The sequence below is a fragment of the Scophthalmus maximus genome, chromosome 8 (genome assembly GCF_022379125.1).
Source record: "Scophthalmus maximus strain ysfricsl-2021 chromosome 8, ASM2237912v1, whole genome shotgun sequence".
NCBI lineage: Eukaryota > Metazoa > Chordata > Actinopteri > Pleuronectiformes > Scophthalmidae > Scophthalmus > Scophthalmus maximus.
Genome location: NC_061522.1, coordinates 21,123,044 through 21,144,830, shown reverse-complemented (window position 1 = coordinate 21,144,830; position 21,787 = coordinate 21,123,044). Strand labels below are relative to the sequence as shown.

The 21,787-nt window shown below is 42.9% G+C and overlaps 2 protein-coding genes across 13 annotated transcripts in view; both read left to right on the top strand.

The window, feature by feature from the left end:
- The window catches only part of si:dkey-237i9.1 (SEC14-like protein 1), a 31,624-nt gene extending 22,819 nt beyond the window's left edge, over nucleotides 1-8,805 (top strand). Inside the window, exons 8-17 of one of the 2 annotated variants that reach the window (XM_035637300.2) lie at nucleotides 43-232; nucleotides 748-836; nucleotides 1,105-1,175; nucleotides 2,263-2,434; nucleotides 2,667-2,801; nucleotides 2,984-3,118; nucleotides 3,774-4,025; nucleotides 4,127-4,305; nucleotides 4,700-4,726; nucleotides 6,006-8,805. In XM_035637300.2, coding sequence (XP_035493193.2) covers nucleotides 43-232; nucleotides 748-836; nucleotides 1,105-1,175; nucleotides 2,263-2,434; nucleotides 2,667-2,801; nucleotides 2,984-3,118; nucleotides 3,774-4,025; nucleotides 4,127-4,305; nucleotides 4,700-4,726; nucleotides 6,006-6,111 — 1,356 coding nt within the window. In that variant the 3' untranslated portion in view covers nucleotides 6,112-8,805. The remainder of the gene's footprint in view (nucleotides 1-42; nucleotides 233-747; nucleotides 837-1,104; nucleotides 1,176-2,262; nucleotides 2,435-2,666; nucleotides 2,802-2,983; nucleotides 3,119-3,773; nucleotides 4,026-4,126; nucleotides 4,306-4,699; nucleotides 4,727-6,005) is intronic. The other variant, XM_035637301.2, reaches the window with a different exon arrangement.
- Nucleotides 8,806-9,835: 1,030 nt separating this feature from the next.
- Nucleotides 9,836-21,787, top strand: part of LOC118312625 (endonuclease V-like) — a 72,169-nt gene continuing 60,217 nt past the window's right edge. For 10 of the 11 annotated variants that reach the window (XM_047333948.1, XM_047333947.1, XM_035637392.2 and 7 more), the window contains exons 1-4: nucleotides 9,836-9,995; nucleotides 14,400-14,571; nucleotides 17,562-17,696; nucleotides 19,109-19,148. In XM_047333948.1, the coding sequence (XP_047189904.1) occupies nucleotides 9,952-9,995; nucleotides 14,400-14,571; nucleotides 17,562-17,696; nucleotides 19,109-19,148 (391 nt within the window). In that variant the 5' untranslated portion in view covers nucleotides 9,836-9,951. Of the gene's footprint in view, nucleotides 9,996-14,361; nucleotides 14,572-17,561; nucleotides 17,697-19,108; nucleotides 19,149-21,787 lie in introns of all 11 variants that reach the window. The other variant, XM_047333949.1, reaches the window with a different exon arrangement.

The window sequence follows — 21,787 nt, the reverse complement described above, 5'->3', positions numbered from 1 at the left end:
ACAAAATAGACTACAGCTTAACACCCTACCCTTACCTCCCAGATCCCGAAGGATGAACACATCCTGCGTTTCTTGCGGGCCAGGGACTTCAACATCGACAAGGCCCGTGAGTTCCTGTGTCAGTCGCTGACCTGGAGGAAGCAGCACCAGGTGGACTACCTGCTGGAGAAATGGAGCTCACCACAGGTCCTGCAGGACTACTACACTGGGGGCTGGCACCACCATGACAGAGGTGGGTTTGCATCTGCAGCAACACCGGAAGAGAGTTGAGCAAGTTCAAATGATCACGTGTACGTACATATGCAAGCACATGTACACTTTTGATGTATGTAGACCATCTTGGAGTTAGCTATGCATACACTCTTAACTGGAGGAAGATCTCCTTTCTCCAGTTTCTTAAATTCTCGAGTTACACACCCACAGGACAGAGTCATTCTCTATGACCCACAGTCGTCAGCCATGGAAGTGAATTAAACATGAGGCCCGTTTGGCATTTACAACAGAGGGTGACTGTTCACATTATACATCAAATTGTAGTGGCTTTCATGTGTCCACATTAGTGGGAATGTAATCTCATTTCATTCTTTCCACTAGTATTTGTACAAGATCAACAGGGACAAAACATGAAAGCATTTATCTGTGTACACAGCCACTTATTTATTAAAACAGACCTTTCCCCTTAACGTCAGGCTTACAGAATGTAAACAATGTGATGGATCATGTAAATATTTGTCTGATTCATTTTAGATGGTCGTCCTTTGTACATCCTGAGGCTGGGCCAGATGGACACTAAAGGACTGGTCCGCGCTCTCGGAGAGGAGTCTCTGCTCAGACATGTATGTAACACGAGCTGCGACACACTTTCAGTCTTCATTTTCCGTGTGGGTCAATAGGTTTACAGGACAGGCAGTGGGTAGTTGGATTACACAAATTAATGCAGTGGCATGTCCTGACAGGTGTATTACCACCAGGATGTTTACAGCACAGGACGTGTATAAATAGTCTGCGTATTTATAAGGCTGCTCTCAACTGCACGCTGCTCTGGTTTGAGCGTGAGAGCCAAATGCTTGAAATGACTGCTGAGTTGATATTGTGTCATTGCAGGTGCTGTCTATCAATGAGGAGGGTCTGAGACGCTGCGAGGAGAACACCAAGGTGTTTGGTCGACCCATCAGGTAAACAGATGGGTACAAATCAGTGAAGAAATGGAAAAAAGTAAACAATTCAATGGATTGACAGAGATTGAATAGGCAGCAATTTTGACCATCTATTACCCAGTTAAGTCATTTAATCATGCAAAAATGTCAACATTCTCTAGTTGTTGTTTTTATTCTCTGATTTGTGGATTTGTTTTTTTCCTCGGTCGAATATATTTGTAAACTGAATATCTTTTGAATTTTGGATTGTTATTTGGACATAACTATGACATCTGTGACTCTTGAAACTCAGTTGAAGTATTTTCAGATGTTTTATGAACAAGACAAACGTCGGTGTTATTAATTATTTTAAGATAAGGGAACATGCTCTGTGCAATTAAGAATACAAATTTGAAGAGTCAAAATAAGCAAATGTACTGGAAGGCCCAAGGGTTTACAGTGTGCCAGAACAGACCAAATTGGCAATAAACTATAATTACTCAAAAAAACTAAACACATCCAACAGACCATTCATTTGTCATTCAAATATATTAAAAGCTTCAAAGGTAGTTGAATATCGGTTGAAAGGCAGGAATTATTATTTAAACGTATAGACTTTTTTATCACCAAGCAGTACACAAGCTATTGTGGTTTAGTTGTAGCCTGCAAGTACACAGACAAACACACACACTTCAGGATTGAGTCCAGAGGAATATTATCTCTCCCAAAATGGAAGGAATGAAAAGAGGCTTGTTTCTGAGCGCACTGGTTCAGATGGTGATGGGGAGAGAGGGAACAGAGATGGAATCTGTCATCTGTCAACCCTCTCAAACAGGAGGAGGTGGCCCGGACAAGAGCCACACAGGAAGCGTTTGAACGATGCGTGGCTGTCACGACACAGCTCTCAGCCAGAAGACATAGAGGGAAAAGGAAAGTTGTGGAGAGGGAGGAAGCAAGGGGGTGGGTGGGAGGGAGATCCTGAATTAGAAAACATTGCCTTCACCACTTAAGCTTCACTTCAGTGTGACAGGTGCTAAGTGGTCAGAGAGAGAGGCTGTAGCCCAGTTGTGTATGTGTGTGGCATGATCTTATCCACACTCTAATCCCCTCACTTCCTCCGCTGTAGCTGCTGGACATGTCTGGTAGATCTGGAGGGGCTGAACATGCGTCACCTGTGGCGCCCGGGAGTCAAGGCGCTGCTGAGGATCATCGAGGTTGTGGAGGCCAACTACCCAGAGACTCTGGGGCGGCTGCTCATCCTACGAGCCCCCAGGGTGTTCCCTGTCCTCTGGACACTGGTGAGAACGAGGAGGGACACACTAACTTGGACAATATTTTGACCTCTTACAGTTTTTCTCACATTTTCTTAAAAATATCAGTCTCGGTCAGCAATTACACGCTTTACAAACTGATAACTCCATCTTGCACCCACACAAAAGACACACATCCTGCTATGCCCTAATTATTGCTATAAACTCACACGTTTTGCCCGCTTTACAAGCAATTTGATGAAACCACTTCTGCCCTCAGGTGAGTCCATTCATCGATGAAAACACCCGCAAGAAGTTCCTCATCTACGCAGGCAATGACTATCAGGGTCCTGGAGGTCTGGTCGACTACATCGACAAAGAGATTATCCCTGACTTCCTGGGAGGAGAGTGCATGGTGAGTGTCTGACGATTTAAACTTATTTTCATAGTTCAATTTTGAATCTTTACTTTCTGGGACATGAGACACCTCAGGTGGCGTAATGAGTTAAGGGGGTAAGGGGGGGATCTCTCAGATCTCTTTTACTGACCCAGTTCTGTGTGTGCGCCTGAGTGAGCATGAACGCCTTTTCTATGCAGTGTGAGGTACCAGAGGGCGGCCTGGTTCCCAAGTCCATGTACCGCACAGCTGAGGAGGTTGAGACAGAGGACATCCGCCTGTGGACAGAGACAATCTACCAAAGCGCCAGCATCTTCAAGGGAGCTCCACACGAGGTGAGGCTGAACACCGAAGTGAGAGGTAAAGACGATAAATGATGCTGCTTTACAGGAATGTAGGGCCGGACAACAGCAAGCTGCAGGTCTCTGATGGAGGTTTTATTGAAAGTTGTGCCACCCAGTGGTTGTTACATGTAGATGACTTCTGAATGTTTTCTGAATTCAGATGTGGACAAAAATGTAGCATGGCTGAATCATAATCATAATCTGCTGTTGCTGTCACATTATTTAATTCATACCACAGTGGGAGATGCGGCGTCATACATAATCAGCCTTGTGGAAGCAGTTTATGATTTCCTGGTAATGAGCCCGTAACCGATCAAAAACAGATGTTCGCTGATTTCTATATTTTGGCACATTTAGCCAAAATAATGTATTATAATATATAATATGGAGCAACAAGAAAAGAGTGGAACAGTGATTCATTTCCTGAGTAAACCACTGCTATGACTTAGAGTAATAAAGAGTGGAAGGTTCACTGTGATTGTGATTTGGCTTTATCCATGTCAAATAACAAAAATGTGTAAAAATAAATAAAAATAAGAAGCCGAGCTAAAGAGAGTGGTTCAATATCTATCTTTACTTTTGTTTGGGTCTTGTCTTTCTTTCCTGAAACCTCTCCTTATCACAATTTCTCTTTCCTCCCTACTAGCTGCTGATAGAGATCATCGACGCCTCCTCAGTCATCACCTGGGACTTTGACGTGTGCAAAGGCGACGTTGTTTTCAACATCTACCACTCCAAGCGGGCCCCCCAGCCACCGCGGAAAGACGCCTCGGGAGCCCATGGTATCACCTCTCCGGTCGTTAACAACGTCCAGCTTATCGACAAGTCGTGGACACTGGGGCAAGATTACAGCATGGTGGAGTCCCCGCTCACCTGCAAGGAGGGAGAAAGCGTGCAGGTGAGCGTTCAGCATCATCAGTAACACAATATTCTATAAATGTATTTTATGGGTGGTTTTTGCTTGATGGTCATTGACGTTGTTGGCACACTGTCCCTCAGGGCTCCCATATAACTCGGTGGCCAGGTTTCTACATCCTCCAGTGGAAGTTTCACAACATGGCGGCCTGCTCGGCCACCAACCTGCCCCGGGTGGACGACGTGCTGGCGACTCTGCAGGTCTCCTCGCACAAGTGCAAAGTCATGTACTACACTGAGGTGTTGGGCTCTGAGGACTTCAGGTTAGTAAATGAGTGAGTGACAGACAAAAACCTACATTTGTGTCCATGCTGTGTACATTGTAGTGTGTCCATATTTGTGCAGTTTTTCTGGTCTTTACCATGATGTCATATTTTTAATTTCAAACATTGAATTTCCTTTATGATTGTTCATTTTTCACTCCTTCCAGCCTTCCCGCCCTTCAACCAACTACACCAACTATGATTAGATCACCTGTAATAACCTTTATGAAATTGAAGAGCATCATGATTTATTATTTTAGGCCAGGAGTTATGAAATGAGGACACTTCCCTCCCTTGGAAACTCTGTTAATCCAACTTTCTCTCTCCAATCTGCTCCTGTTTTATCTCTCACAACCCCCTCCTCCTTCCTGCACTCTGTCTTCTTCCTATGAAGAACCGCTTGCTGTGATGTGCAGAGTTTGTAAGTGGCTCGGAGTTTGCCCCTTTCTCTTTAGCACTAGCTCCTCCTCCTCATCAACGCTGCTTTTGGCTGCTGATCTGAACGGCCCTCCTCCATGGCAGTCACGCTTCTGATGCAATTGCATCTGTTCTGGCTAACAATTAGCAATTTTTAAGTGCTGGCTAACAGGACGTTTTTGCTTTATTCACACTGGAGAAAGTATCCTTGCACTGAGACAACAGTGTAATTCACTGGCTTCAGTCACACCGCTCGCATGACTAACAACACAAGACATCTTAGATTGGGTTCAGTTCAGCACTCTTGTGGTGATATATACAAACACAAACTTTTTGGCATTCGTTTTGGTTTTTCTATACTCATCCATGTGTACTACCAACCTGCTGAACCTCACTTTGCTCTCAGTTTACCTGCTGTTACATTTTACTTGCCTTATAAATCATACTTGAGATCATCATCTAACTCATTCTAGTATTATTGTTTTTCAACAGTATTTTGTGCTCATGATCTTCACATTTGGTTGAGATTTAGATATTTAAAAACATCAACCTAAACTTAGTTAATATAACCCATGGCTTTTATGTATTTTAGGTAGCTGAATACTCATTTACATGTTTTTTAAGTATCACAGCTGCTCATAATCACTTAAACTATTTGCATTTTAAGGATGATGAGAGCACAAGGCCACAGCGTGGTGCTCTCACACCGCTACTTAAAATAATAATACATTCTAATAAAAGATGACGTATAATGATATTTGTATTTCATTTCAACTGTTGATAAAAGACATCTTAATATGTTGTCATGCATTATGTAGGTATACAAATAGATATCATTCCGGTTATGATCTTTTAGTTTTTATTGAAACTATCAGTTTAGAGACTTTCAGTTTGTAGAACTGTTGAACTGTGTTACATTACACACAGAGGTCGTTCTGTCATTCAGCCTGCCTTCATTGATATAAACAGGTTGGACAAAATAATAGAACTGCATTTGTTTTAGCTAGGTGTACTTGTATTTGGCATATTAATATCCTCTCACATATCCTAACTGTCTTTTCCACACACTGTTGGTGGTTGCAGCCCTGTTGTAGAACCTGAGTATCACGGTGTGTTCCTCCTGTAGGTGTGATGTGGTTGCATGGTTCTGCATCATGAGTTGTGCACACAGAATGCCTCAGTCAGTCCCCAGCGGACTGGGCTTGCCTAGCGGTTGCATACAAATGAGCTGAGGTGAGCGTCCCCCCCTCACACGTTGCCTGTTTCTCTGTCTCTTCTCTCAGGGGTTCCATGACCAGCCTGGAGTCGAGCCACAGCGGCTTCTCTCAGCTCAGCGCCGCCACCACCTCTTCCAGCCAATCACAAGCCAGCTCCATGATCTCCAGGTAGAAAATGGAAGCAGAAGACTTCATCCCCCCCCCCGCATTGACCTGACCATCAACACAGAAGCCAACCCCACCTCCCCATTGTCTGGATTCCTATGGCAAAGCCAGTCACTATGGAACTGAAGCATGCTTGCACAAACAGAAGACAAAGAATTGAAAAAAAAATCTGAAGCAAAAAGAAAAAAAACAACAAGACTGTACAGTTAAAAAGGGCTGATTTTTGCACAAAGGTCACATATTTATCGTGTGTGGCGTCTCTGCTAGGCAGCAGTTGGAATGGGAACATTAGCGGAATGTTTGTTTGTATCATCTCGCGTGTAGGGCGGGAAGGTTAAAGGTGGAGAATCGGTTCGAGGGGCCTTTGTAGCGCCGGAAGCTGAAAGAAGCAATATTCTCATCCTGGACGAGACTGGATGACGACACTGGAGACGCTACATATATGCATTTACATGTACATTGACACACACATGACTGAGATGAGGCGTAGCTCATTCATGTGAGTTGGCAGAAAAGACTGGATGTGCTGTTACACACATTAAACACCACCTACACATAAACATAAACATGGACGTTTGATGAATGCAAAAAACTTGTTTGCCATATTGTTACCAGAGGGGTGTGTTCAATCTGGTGAACTGTTTATAAGTCAAGTTGGTGCGGTAAACTTATCTAGACCCGGGTCAAATATCGCCTGCAAATAATGTTTTTCTTTCTTTTTTTCTTCCAAATATATGGAGTGGGTGGAGCTCACTGAATCACGACAATACAGATGGGAGTCCGCCAAGTTGTCAGTTGACAGGGAAATTTCAAAGTTTTCCCGCCTGAACATTTTTTTGTCTCGTGGCGAAGCCCACCGTCTGTCTCACGGGGGCTTTTATCACACCTTGAAAAAGCAGTGGACTTTTTTTTGACCCGGGTCTGACTCTTGGTGAAGGTATTCGCTAGAAGCAATAACTTGAGTTTGACTTCCTGTTGTGTGAAATGTTTCTATTTATCATTTAGACAAATGTGGAGGATCGTGGGCGCTGATGGCAGACGACCTCTCTGTTGCGGACAGACGGGCAAACTGAGCCAGTGAACAGTGGCATTGGCATTATCACTTATTGTCTCTGAGACTGTTACCATTATAAGGAGAGAAGCAGAAATAAATTAAAAAAAATATATATATATATCTAAACCTGGACTTTCTCCTGGGAAACACTTATTAAGGAACTCAAGTCAAAATCAAGTGGTCAAGGAGAGATGCCTTGTCACTGGTTTGTGCTACTGATTGGTTAGCACTCGCTAACCAATGACATACCTGAATTTGGAGGGTTCTTGTGTTACTGGGCAGCACTGCCATCATCCAGTACTCCTTTTTTCAGAATGATGTAGATTTCTGTGTGCATTAGGAATGAATGTTACTTCATGATTATCATTTGGAGTCGCACCAGCGGACGTGTGGCATGTTGAAACTGTACATGTGCTAGTGACGGTTGGAGTTTAGATGTTACTGTTTTTTTGGGGGGGATGAGTACTTGATGAGGTGAAGTACTTGCTGAGGTGTGTTACTGCATGCTCAAGTGGTGATTGGGTTTACAGATTTAACTATTTAAAAAAAAATAATTAAGAAATAGCCATTCTAAGAGCCATGTGTCAATAAATACCATTTTAGCCTTTGTAAGCATCACTTAGAAACCTACCAGCTTTTTTTTTCCTAGGTCACTACTGTAACGGATGAGTGGTCGCAAATTAACGAACATTTCCAAATGCAACACATCCATGCAGTTTTTTTCTACACAGATTATTTGGCAAACGAGCACCGATGACTTCACATAGATCAGACCCCCTGCAGAGGGCAGGATTGATCACCATTGCCAAGAGTCATCAGGTGCTGTTGCCGTGGAAACCGAGTGCAGCTCACAGCAACAAAACAAAAGAAAACGGATAAGATGGAGGCTTTCTCCTAAAAAATCTTTTTGATACGTGAAGCTGCTTGTTTTTAAACTGTAGATGAAAGGTCAAGGGGTTAACACGAGGTTACTATGTGTCATTAACTGCAATAACATGAAATGCTTTAGTGAGAAGAAGGACCTCCTCAGACTGAGGGCTATCAGGTGTGTGATGGTGTAGAGGAGTGGAGGTGCGGGACAGTGAGACGTGTGTGTGTTGATACTGTGTGTGTGTTGATACTGTATGTGTTTCTCCGCTCACCAGTCTGGAGCATGTCCACATCCTCACAACTAACCCTTCACCTGTTAATTCCTCCAGGAGTCTTGACCTCCATCTCTTCAATGGTTTTACTGATGAAACAACAAATGGCATCAGACCTTACTTCTCATATTTTCCTTTTCTCTCTTTCTCTTTTTCTCTTATTTGACTCTATGTCACTTGTACACTCCAGTTTTGCAGTTTGGCTTCCAAATACTTCATTGTGTTTATCTTAGAAAAAACCGAGTGGACCTTTGATTGAAGCCATAGGCATAAACACTGAGCGCGTTCATCGAGATCTCATCGACAAGCGAGGGCTATAACTGTTCGTCTTGACCGTTCAACACATTTGTCTGTCTCTGCTTCTTTTTTGTTCCTGAGATCGTTGCATATCTTCTCTTTATCTTAATGAGGAATAATGTCCAAAAAAAGTGTACATGTTTGGATTCATGAGAATATGGCGTCTTTACATGTTTTGAAAACATTAAACTTGAATTATGAGAAAATACGTGCACTTGTGTCAAATTCATTCATGTTTGCCCTGTGACTGCTAGTGTTCATCATGGAGTATGGTTAATATCATCTTTCAAAACATTGTATGGAATGACTGCTTATGATCACGTGTTACTAACAAAATTCACCAATTACTTGAAGAACATTAGAATCTTGTGTTGTTTGCTGTGTCTAATGACATACTGCATAAAACTTTAGGGAGACAAAACTGTTTCTGCGCTTCTGGAATCACAATGCCACAGTCGGAATTAATTTTGTAACGACTTGTTAATTAATGACAATCATAGAAAATGGGTTTTCCTGTTTGCTGCATCACTGACTTCAATAATGATCTGTCCATGGGGACCTATATATCCTGATTGCGCACCACAGTTTTCTAATCTGAATTAGAATTTCTTCTACTGTCGTTGGTAAGTTCATGGAGGAAGGCGGTCCTATTGATTTTTCTAAGGAGCAGATGAAAAGATCATAGGTAACGAAACGATTCTTGACTGAAACCACCATCTGTTCAGCAATGAAAATGTGTTCCATAACTACAACTAATATGGCCAAGAAATATAGGTTTTTTTATGTTATAGAAACTATAATTGAGTTGAGTCATTATCTTCACTGGAGGTCGGGGTCATATCACACTTGTATATTAGATCTGCGTATATAGGTTTTATCTGCAGGAGAGTAAGAACGAGCATTCTGCATCATGGACTGATAGTCGTCTGTCTCCTATGATCCGATTAACGATTATCGATTGTCAGGGATCTCGTCGCCAGGGTTACGGCCCCTTCGACAAGTATTGATTGTGATTTTGATTTATGTGATCCGTAATTCCCTGCACTGGTCTATAACTCACCATGTTGTTATCACAGATCAGTCCAATGATCAGATTTCGGACTCCTCGATTGACTCATCAGTCTTTAGTTTATTGGTGTAATTCGCCCCTTTGGCCACCAGGTGGCAGTATTCACCCGCACTACAGATCACTGACGCTCACCGCAGGCTCCGCCCTCCCAGTGACGTCGGTACGCGGAAACCAAAACACCCTGTTCGGTCTTCACGTTGCTCCACGTCAGTTCAATGTTGCTACACCTTTTTACCTGTAACCTCTCTACACCGGTCATACAGTGTGTATTCGAAACGCACAGAGATGCCTGACACACCGGCAGAAGATCTGGTCAAACAATGGGAAAGGTGAGACTCGGTTCTGTCACTTATTCATCCGGAGTTCACTCTCCACTCGTTGTTGTCTTCTCACCTGCAGCGGTGCGACTGCCACCTCCAGCACAGATGTGTGTGTGTGTGTGTGTGTGTGTGTAGCTGCTAAGATCCAGCTGAGAGGTATCCTCACTTTGTGTCTCTACTTCATAATCCCTGGTCTCAAAGTAGAGGGGACTCACTTTTATGCAGAACAAACCTCACACCTAAGAACTACCGGAAGTGTGTTTTGACCAGCCGTTATCCAATTTGCTCTCTACTTTAGGCTGTAGAGTCAGCCCAGTATGTATTTCTGAAAAAAATAGCAAAATGCTTTTTTGTTTATTGGTTGATTTGACTAATGGGTTGGTGCAAACCAGTCACATAAAGTTAAAAAATAAATAAATAAATATATATATTATAAAACATTTTTTATAACTAGGTATAAATATGTATATATATATATATATATATATACATGTGATAAGTGTGCATTGTAAAATATGAACTCCTCAAGTCATATATGCCTCAAAAATACTACAGACGTCGGTGTCCTGAATGGCAGCTACTGTGATATTGACGGAGCAATCAGACTCCAGTGCAGCAAACAAAAGATCTTAACTCACAGTCCATTTGATCAATCAACTAAGAGTCGGTCCAGATGAGTCCAACAAAACACAAAAAGGGCACAAATCAAGAGTCCTGAAGCACAAACAAAGGTCAAACAGGGGAGCAACGCTGGGAAAACTGCTGGAACGCATGAACGCAAGGGTAAATGAGACAATCTGGCACAAAAAAACTAAAAAAACGACGGCTTTGGACAGACTAAGTAGAGAGGTGTACTGGGCGAGAAAAGCAGGGACAGGAAAAATATCAGGTAACAGGTGAATGGACTACATGCACTAGGCTTGGTGACATGCTTCCGTTTGAAAATAATGCTGTTCATCTGTTTCCGGTCTGTTTACCGTTACTGTGTTTAGTCACTACTTCATTCAGAGTTTTTTCACGAGTGTACGCAGGAAAATGTCCAAAACAGGACATTTTCAAAACAGATGAAGAAGCTTTCATGGATTTCTGACCCATCCCCACCTGAGAAGACGACGGCTGGTAAACATACACTGGTGTGAAAAAGTGTGACATGAACCTAAACAATTAGGTTCATGTCACACCTAATTGTTTCAGATCATCAAACAAATTTAAACAAATGTAAACACAAAATGCAGTTTTTAAATGAAAGTTTTTATTATTAAGGGGGAAAAAAAATCCAAACCTACATGACCCTGTGTGAAAAAGTGATTGCCCCCCCTGTTAAAACATAACTTAACTGTGGTTTATCATACCTGAGTTCAATTTCTCTAGCCACACCCAGTCTGGAAAAGGTTATAAAGCCATTTCTAAAGCTTTGGGACTCCAGCGAACCACAGTGAGAGCCATTATCCACAAATGGCGAAAACATGGAACAGTGGTGAACCTTCCCAGGAGTGGCCGGCCGACCAAAATTACCCCAAGAGCGCAGCGACGACTCATCCAAGAGGTCACAAAAGACCCCAGAACAACATCCAAAGAACTGAAGGCCTCACTTGCCTCAGTTAAGGTCAGTGTTCATCAGGGCCGGAGTGGGACACTTTTCAGCCCGGGACGTTCAGGCCCAAAACCGGCCCACTTTTTCTATGGTGTGGTGGAAATTGAATACACGAAGCAACAGCTCAGCTCTTACTACCGTGCAGTTTTTATTTATAATATGTTGTAACAAATGTATTCAATTCAATTCAATTCAATTTTATTTGTATAGCGCCAAATCACAACATACATTGTCTGAAGGCAGAGAGAAATGCAGAGAACCCTTTGTACTGTCCCTGCATATTTGCTGCACCATCAGTGGAGTTGCCCACACACGTGCCAATGTCAATGCTGAGTTTGTCTAATGTGTGTTTCAGCAGCTCTGTGAAATACTTGCCTGTGGATTTTTCACAGCCCACCACAGCGACCAACCGCTCATGAATGGCATTTGTGACATATCTGACAATGATAACACACTGGTCCTTTCATGTGACATCTTGGGTTGTGTCAATTTGAACTGAAAACATTCCTGCCTCTCTAACCGCATCTGCAATCGTGTCCTTTATCACCTGGCTGAGAACATCCACAACTTTACCAACTATGTCCTTTGAAAGTAGAGTCACAAGAGAACCTCTACCTTTTGCACCAGTGTCATGAAGCTTATTGCTTTGCTCAATACAACTGCTAATGTGCTGTTGAAGGCCAGGATCATACTGCCTCAAAAGTATGACCAACTCTAGAAAGCGGCCATGATTGACTGCAGTATTTTACTAGAATATAAGCAGCCTCTGATTGACCCCCTCTGTAACTAAGTCTTCATTTGCCTATGACTTTTATCACATCTATGATGCGTTCCATCACCTGACGCTTCTTTTTCACCTGCTCATGATGTAGAGTCATTTGTTTGCCAGCCAGTAGGCTTTTTACATCTGCCCTTTGAGCCAACAGAAAATAAGCACCGGCACTATCTCTGTGGATCTTACTTTTCTCATGCTCCTCTATCCGCTGATGAACATGTTTCCATGTTTTCATACCTCCCTTTATGAAAGGACTATCACTTGCTGCAGGTGCAAATACCAAACACACAGAACAATACAGTGATTGTGTTTGTTCACTGTATGTCAGCCAATTGCGGTTGGTGCCATGCTTGCTGTGAAAAACTTTAGCTAGCAGAGGATGTTTTGTGGGTTGCTGAGGATGGCAATGGAAAACGTGTCTAAATCCTGTGGTTGAGGATGAGCAAAATAATCAAAATGATGGGTCTCCTCGTCTACACTAGCACCTGTCTGTACCTCTGGGATCTTCTGCTGGGCTGCTGTTGTCTCACTGGATACTGTCTCTTTATCTCCTCTCAGCATTGGACTCCCCTGTATTGCATGGCATTAAAACGCGCTGCTGCGCTGTGAACTTTAAAGGGAAGTGAACTAACGGGGCAATTGTCAGTTGTTGTTTTTTCGACCGGCCAAAAAGTGAAGTGAAAGTGAAGCGGCCCACCGGGAATCCGCCCGAATCTCCCGATTACCCACTCCGGCCCTGGTGTTCATGACTCCACCATAAGATAGAGACTGGGCCAAAATGGCCTGCATGGCAGAGTTCCGAGACGAAAACCACTGCTGAGCAAAAAGAACATTAAGGCTCGTCTCATTTTTGGCAGAAAACATGTTGATGATCCCCAAGACTTTTGGGGAAATACTCTGTGGACTGACGAGACAAAAGTTGAACTTTTTGGAGGGTGTTTGTCCCATTACATCTGGTGTAAAAGTAACGCATTTCAGGAAAAGAACATCATGCCAACTGGTGGTGGTGTGATGGTCTGGGGCTGTTTTGCTGCTTCAGGACCTGGAAGACTTGCTGTGATAAATGGAACCATGAATTCTTCTGTCTACCAAAAAATCCTGAATGAGAGAATGTCCGGCCATCTGTTGGTGACCTCAAGCTGGAGCGAACTTGGGTTCTGCAGCAGGACAATGATCCAAAACACACCAGCGAGTCCACCTCTGAGTGGCCGAAGAAAAACAAAATGAAGACTCTGGAGTGGCCTAGTCAAAGTCCTGACCTGAATCCTATTGAGATGCTGTGGCATGACCTTAAGAAGGCGGTTCATGCTCGAAAACCCCTCCAATGTGGCTGAATTACAACAATTACAAGATGCGTGGGCCAAAATTCCTCCACGGCGCTGTAAAAGACTCATTGCAAGTTATCGCAAACGCTTGATTGCAGTTGTTGCTGCTAAGGGTGGCCCAACCAGTTATCAGATTTAGGGGGCAATCACTTTTTCACACAGGGCCATGTAGGTAGGATTTTTTTCCCCCTTAATAATAAAAACCTTCATTTAAAAACTGCATTTTGTGTTTACCTGTGTTATCTTTGTCTTATATTTAAAATAGTTTGATGATCTGAAACATTTAGGACAAACATGCAAAAAAAATAAGAAATCAGGAAGGGTGTGAAACACTTTTTCACACCACTGTACATTGGGATTCATTTCTCTGTCACCTCTCACACAAAGGTTCTGCTGCAGACACTTCGTTACCGGTCAGCTAACGATACAGCGCCATTGTTGATCTGGACCGGAAACAGTTGAGCAGTACTAAGTAGAACCCGGAAACGGTTGTGCAAGTAGTGGTATTGATTGGAAACCAGGAAGTGAAAAGAGAGGAAATGTTAGTAATGAACAAATTTAAACCTGATGTTCCAGCTTTAGTCCTTTTTCACTTATTTAAAAAAGAAAAATGCATTGTGTTTCATTTTTATTAATATTACGTGGTATATTCTCACTGTGTACAGTATTTGTGCCTCGCAGCTTCACGGTCGCACTCGGTGATGATGCTGTCTGTGCAGTGTGCAGGCCCGTCTGAGGCAGCAGCTGGTGGAGGAGGACACGGAGGACTGGCAGACCCGCCCGGGCTTCTTGGGCCTGCAGAGGGTCGGTGGAGTGGACCTGTCCTTCATCAAAGGGGACGACGTCAACGCCTGCGCCCAGCTCGTAGTCCTCAGCTACCCCGGCCTGGAGGTGAGCCACCCAGTCATTACAGAAGATCCACAGGCTCAGTTGACCTTTGGTGGGGGAAGTCGGAACAGCCGCGGTGTCCCACCTCTTGAAAAAACAGACCTGCTCTTGTCCGAATGTATTCAACGCACACGTGTTGCTTCACAGTGCAGGCCCCTGGTGAGCTGCAGACTCCCAGTTGATCTCCGTCGAGTTCAGGAGCTGACTGAAAATAATACAAAAATAAGTCGTTGTTTTTTGACCTGTTTCAAATATCATTTTGAGCATCGCTGTGTCTCTTGAGTTGTTGCTCAAATCAGCAAAACGAAAGCAGGACAGAGCTACAGATTCTCAGGTGGCTCACAGAGCAGCACACAACCTACTGGTTTTTATAGGTTTGTTTTATCGTTTCATTTTCTGGAACATCTATTATGGCACGATGTCTATTCATTTAGTTTCAGGCAAGTGAGTTTTCATTTATTCCTGATCTTATTTTAAGAAATGTCAAAACACTTTAAAGTACCAGGAGTTACTTCCTTTCAAACCGCTGTTTTGTCAGTGTTGTTGCCACCTCAAGTTTTTTCTTCACAGGTCACACACGCTTACAATCTGACATATTACACATTTACTTATTCTGCATAGTCTTCGTGTCTGTTTGTCGGTGGGATTGATACAAAGCAGTTGAGGCTAATACTCTGCGGAGCTGAAGGGAGTTGCAGAGTTGAGTGACACCTTTCACATAATGGCCGGTCATTTCATCCATTACACAATAATTTATTATAGTAGCTTTGTTTTATAAGTTGTTCCTGTATAAGTTGTATTTTGCCGTTGTAAGAGGAGAACAGGAGGATCAATTTCCTGCCGTAGCAGGTAACACCTGGTGGCTGCAGTTGTAGGATATGGACATGCCAAAATTGTGTAATAGTACAGTTAGTGCAATACAAAATCATCAAGGTTTTCTAATTGATCTGTGACACATGGGAAAGAACTTTTCAAACATTGTTTAATAAAAGAAAAAAACACAACCCATTATAATGAATGACCTTTGCCCGTGTATGGTGTGATGCAGGGACCCAACAAGACCCTAACTAATGAAATGTTCGGACATGCTTAAAAGAAGACGACATTTCTGAAAGCTAAGTCTGTTCAGAAAACGTCCGTCGGGGATCCGTGAGCTTGTCTGCAGGGGGGTCATCGTCGAGAGGGGTCATCATGGGACACAGATCTGTGTAAAGATGGAGAGAGGTGCAGGAAGCCCGTCAATGTGAACCAAATTTAAAAACAACAACAACATTACTTTAAATTTCACGATAGAAAAGGACAAACTATAACTGGTAGTAAGTGAATTCATGAAAAATTCCTGAGTTCATTTCAAAATTTCAGTTTGGAGCAAATCATTTACCCAAACTTCATAACAGGTTTTTCAGTTTACTCTTGTCAACATCTTACAAAATGCTCCCTGACATACGGCAGGGCTGTGGTGGTGAGGACAAGCAGGCAAACAGATGATGTCTGACGTTGACCCTATTTGGATATCAAGGTTATACTGTGGTAAAGAAAAAAAACCTGACAGCGACATAAAACAATATTTGAAAGAAATTACAAATGATGGTCTTTGTATCACAGGAAGAACATACTTTCCCGGTCAGCGCTTTGGAGTTTATGTGAGTAATGAATCAATTTTAAATGGTAATAAATTTGGTAACGAGAACTTACATGAATGACTTCTTTAGCATTCAAAACACAGAACTTGCACTTGAATTGGCTCGACTCTTGACTGGAGACTTTAAAACCAAGACTTCAGCCTCACTAGTGACCTCTGTTGACCTCAACTGTGCTACCAAGTGACATCAGCATCGGTCAACATTGGCCTGTCACATATATGTCTTGTATATCCATGTATACGTTGTCAAAAATGTGCTGATATGAAAACTTTTTCTGCTTGGTTTTTTCTGGCATTTGCTCTGTTACATCTGTTTGCAGCCACAAAACTGCAGCTTGCTAACCCAAAGTCAAGAATGCACAATTTATTTACAGCGAAAAATAACGTCAAAATAATTTCTAGTTGTGCTGTTAATATTTTTATTTTTATTATTGGAAGATTTTTTATTGACAGCTGAGTAGGCAGTGGTAATCAAACTCGAGCTGGTTAACTGTAGCTTTGGTGGGATTTGATGACAGATTACGACATGGGCGAGGTGGCCAAGGAGCCAATAGGGGCCCTCGGCCTTGACATTTATTATGAGGATCTTCTTTGTGTGTTTTTTTGGGGGGGGGGCGGGAATATTGGAGTCAATTTGATTTTGAAAAATGTTGCATTATAATGACAGTTTCACAGTTTTGTAAATAAGCAGATGCAATCGTGTGTCGTTAGATTATACAATTACAAGACTCTATCCGACGCTTCCTGTTCTGCTAACATGACAAAGTAGATATAATTTAAAATTGATATATGCTACATGGTTGTAGGTCGCCCCTCAGGCCTATGTGGGACATGTCTGTGGCGAGTTTGTGTGCAGGGCCCGTGATCATGATGAATTGTCCTTTGGTTATTATCTTGGGCGTTGACTGAAAATGACCACAGCCATTAGCAACACTGCACATCTAAACTGACCCATATTGATACCTGGGGTGAGCTGTGCCTCACTGACTAGCTCATTAGTCTACGAGCCTGCCGTGCTCCTGTGGGTGTTTGTATGGTAGCGAGCTAAGATGCAACTGTGAGACGTGTGTCCATGCACGTAGATGAAGAGATATGTCGGCTGTGGCAGAAAAAAGGCTGATTCATTTTGAAGCTGTTTAACCTCAGTTTAACTTAATTTTGTCCAATTCCTGGTGACGCTCGGAATATGTTCACAGCCAGTGGTCAGTGTGTTTGCTCCAGTGCAGATTAATGTGAAAATACAACTTTTGGATCACCAGAGAGTCTACAGGCCCTCAGCCGCCATGCTGCCCTGAACCCCCCCCCAAAATTGTCATAATCAAACCCTGTGGTGTGTGCCCCCTCCTGCCAGATGCTGTATGAGGACAGTCAGATGGTGACCCTGACAGCCCCTTACATAGCCGGCTTCCTGGCCTTCAGAGAGACCCCCTTCCTCCTGGAGGCTCTGCAGCGGCTACAGAGAGACCAGCCCGCACTTCTTCCTCAGGTCAGCTTCTGCACACGCACGTACACACACACACACACACACACACACACACACACACACACACACACACACACACACACACACACACACACACACACACACACACACACTTTGATGACTTTAACAATTGCTCTGTTCAGTTCAAGTGTCTCAGTAAAACATGACCGTGTGACAGCATGCAAAACGCCAGCACCCAGAAAGTGAAGCACAGGAATGGAATTCAGCCATCACTCATCTGATATTTACATCTTTGCTTTTCCTACAGTTGGGTGTGCATGTCAAAAAACGTTTGTTCCCCATAGTCCACACATTACATCATTTGGTCCACATCTGAGTCTTGAATCTGGTCTCATAACTGTCACGCTGCTCCCCGTGAGACTTCCTGGCCGCACTATGTTGAGGGTTTCCTGTTTTAATTTTAAAAATGACCTCCAACGCGTCCTCACCCACTAAGGTGTGTTTCTCGCAGCCCGCGGGCCTCCCTCACTCCGACTGTCTCTCTTTCACGCGCACAAGTGTGCAGGAACGCACACAAAACGTTTCACGTCCACTACATATGAAGTGCCTGAGTTTTTCCTGTGAGTTGACAATTTCGTGAAAGCCCCCCCAAAAAAAGCTTTGACTTCAAGAATTACAGGAGTTCGAATATTGGTGTGAGGATCTTGTCTCTCACTAACTTTTATCTTTTGAAGCTCAGGAAGAAGACACTGCTTTCTCACTCTACATCTGACACTGTATCAGACCGCAGTTGTAACCAAAGAATATGGATCATTACAAAGTTTCTCAGCAGGTATTTGAACTCGTCATAGCAGAGGGAGCACAAGGAGGAGCGAACAACATTGACGACGCCTCCGCTATGAAGTGTGAAGTGTCCGCGGCTGCTTTCGGACACGATCTCAGGAGAAAAATGTCCCGAGTTTGTTGTTCACAAAATGAAGAACGCTTCAGGAGATCAATCCGAGACAGACGCGTCCACCACTCGGCCCCTACAGTAGGAAAAGCGCCAGATCTCTCACAGTGAAATCTTCTGGAGATTCCCCGCTGTATTCTCACATGGGCTCTCCCGGACATTTCCTGGAAATTTTACAGGGGGGCTGGCATCAAAAGGCCCGAGCAACATTTACGGACATTCGTGTTCTCACATGCAGCCCCTCCGGTTCGGGAAGAAGTCTGGACCTGAGTAGCTCATTTACCTGCTTTGACGCGTCAAAACTGTCAAAGGTATAAAAGGCCCACAACTCTGGAAAAAGGGTTTACGTGAAAGATGAACTGTGGTGCAACAGTTTAAGTCACAGGACTTAAGGAATGTTTTAATTGCCATTTTATGATGTTTTGAAAAAAGAACTGTAAACAGCTATTGTGTATTGTTCCCTGATAAATTCATTTCGGTTGTGCATGTGTTGTGTGTGCAGGTGGTGTTTGTGGACGGGAACGGTCTCTTCCACTACAGAGGTAAGTCGAGCTGGTCTACACTGACCCAGTGAATGTTTCTTTCCCTCCGTCTGTGGCTTCCTTTTGATTCAGAAAGATATTTTAAGTGACAGATCTAAAAAGGAAGCACAACCTATTTTTATCACTACATCAAAGTCCTGTCACACCCTGTGCTTCTCCTGCGCAGACAAATCAGAAATGTCTGCTGTTGTTGCTTTCAGATCCCCAGAGAGAGACTCATGGCCGGAGTTCACATTATGTTAACAACCCTTAGTGGCCTAATTAGTGGCCCTCCTGTTTTGAAAAATGTGCTCATTCGCTTCCTTTCCCCGGAGTGAGATGAAAAGATCAATATTAATCCCATGTCTTTGTGTTAAATACAGAGCTGGAGTTACTTAGCTTCAAGCCTGGGGAAAGACTCACACACAATTCAATTCCCTCCACAATCACAATTTGTTGGTTTACCTTTTCTCTTTGTGTAACAAGATCTAACTAAGATCTAAACTTTAGAGGTTTCTGACAAACTGTGTACAGACTTGAACTCTGTACTTAAAGGATGAGGCTGATAATAGTCTGTGTTTTGCCTTTTGTGGTGAACAGTGAGCCGAACTGTAACATGGCTGACATGTTCCTTAATTACCATGAACACACACACACACACACACACACACACACGTGCGCGTGCACACACTGTGGTTTATTTTGAGTCGATCCCACATGCACTGTCCCTGTGCCAGAGATACTCACTAGAGCATTAAATGTGTATTAATCCTCTGCTGAAAATAGTCTCTAACAAAATCCACATCTCTTATTTTTGAACAATTGAAACTGTGTACTTTCATTAGGGACGTTGGCCGATATATATATATATAAATATGTATTTGAGACTTGATATTTTAGTTGAACCATGAACTAAATCATGAATAACGATAAATTGAAAATACAAATACAACCAGATACATAGAACTTATAACAAACATTTATTTTACATAAAATGTATACATAAATGCATATTTAAAGGCTCAAATCATTTGGCCGATAATATCGGTCAGGCTCTAAACATTTCTGCCGATACAGATATGTCTGTGAAAGGCTAATATCGGCTGGCCGATATATCTTTCGGGCTCTAAAAGTAATGCAGCATTGGTTTTTCATTGGGTTTACTGACAACTCTGGAGAAAATCAAATGAACACATTGCTGAAACTGTTGTAAATATTCCTTCAAGCAATTTTATAACGTGGAGCCTTGGAGACAGAGAACAAGGCCATGATATTAAAAACATCTGCGGGAGACACCTGACAAATATTTTAAATAACATATCTGTACAATGATGTCATGTCATTAATTCACAAGTCCACTCCACGACAGAGAAACACACAAGTGAGACAGTGTGACACTACAAGGACATAAATGATCATTTTACTTATTTTTTTATGAAGTGCTTGATTCGTTTTGAATGAGCGTAGGACACATTTTGATATTTTACTCTTCAATATCAAAGGTGATCGCGCTTATTTAATTATGGAAAGCCAAAATGGTGATTGCCGTTAATATTCGGCGAGTGCAGTGCCCGTGCAGGTTATCCGATTGTGCTCGTTACTCACAGGAAGTGAAAAAGAGTTTGTTTGTCGTCCTTAAACTTTTGTTAAAAGAGAAAAAAAAAATATTCTGTGTCAATGACAGATATATATGTGTGTGTGTATGTATGTGAATGTGTATGTGTGACTTAAAGTGTTCTATGTCGCTATGGCTACTTGGCTATGGAGAGTTTTGGTGGTGGGGGGATTTGGCCAGCTGTAAAGTGGATGACAGGGGGATGCCAGTTGTTATTTTTGTTTCCTTTATCGTTTTCTTCTTCTGCTTTGTTCAGCTTTGTTCTGAATGATTTGCAGGCTTTGTCAGAGATGTTGATCCAAGCAGGGGCAGCGTGTTGAAAGAGCAGGATGTATGACATGTCGCCCTTGGTGACTGTAGAAGGTGATGTGCCGTGTTTTCCACAGAGGGCTTTGAGGTGGTTTAAACTTTTGCTTTCCTTTTGTTCTAGCTTATTGATGTGCTCAGTCCAAGTCATGTGGTCAGTCCAAGTCATGTTGTTTTGAAATGCTACTCCGAGGAATGCTGCGTCTCTGCTGATATTAATTTTCTGATTATGCGACGTTAATTTGACATACATTAGTTATTGAGCTGCGGGTTTGGGTTTTTCGTGAAGACGACGCATGGTGTCTTGGCACGGTTCAGTTTGATTCTCCGCATGTATGGCTTTAGTTTTCTTTTTCATTTATGCATGTGCAGCGTTGTTTTGCCACTAGTTCTGTTTCGGAGCTAGACCAGTTGCATAGGTTGTCTGCAAACTTTGGCAGATGTGGCTGTGGGATAGTATATGTCAGATGTATAAAAGAAAAGGAAGGGGGCTCAGAATTGCCCCTTGGGGAACTCCTGCTTTACGTATGAAAGGTGATGAAATTGTGGAGGCTACCTTGACTTGTGAACTGTTGTGAATGGGCCTCAGTCTGAGTAAAAAGGCATACTGTGGACATAAGAGAAGACTTATTTGACTTGGAGCAGCGGCCCATGGATATGGGGGCAAGGTGTTGACTCCCCTATCCAGACCCACCCAACTTGTGATGCGGTGTCGTAGCAGAGTAGTAACCTTTAGTAA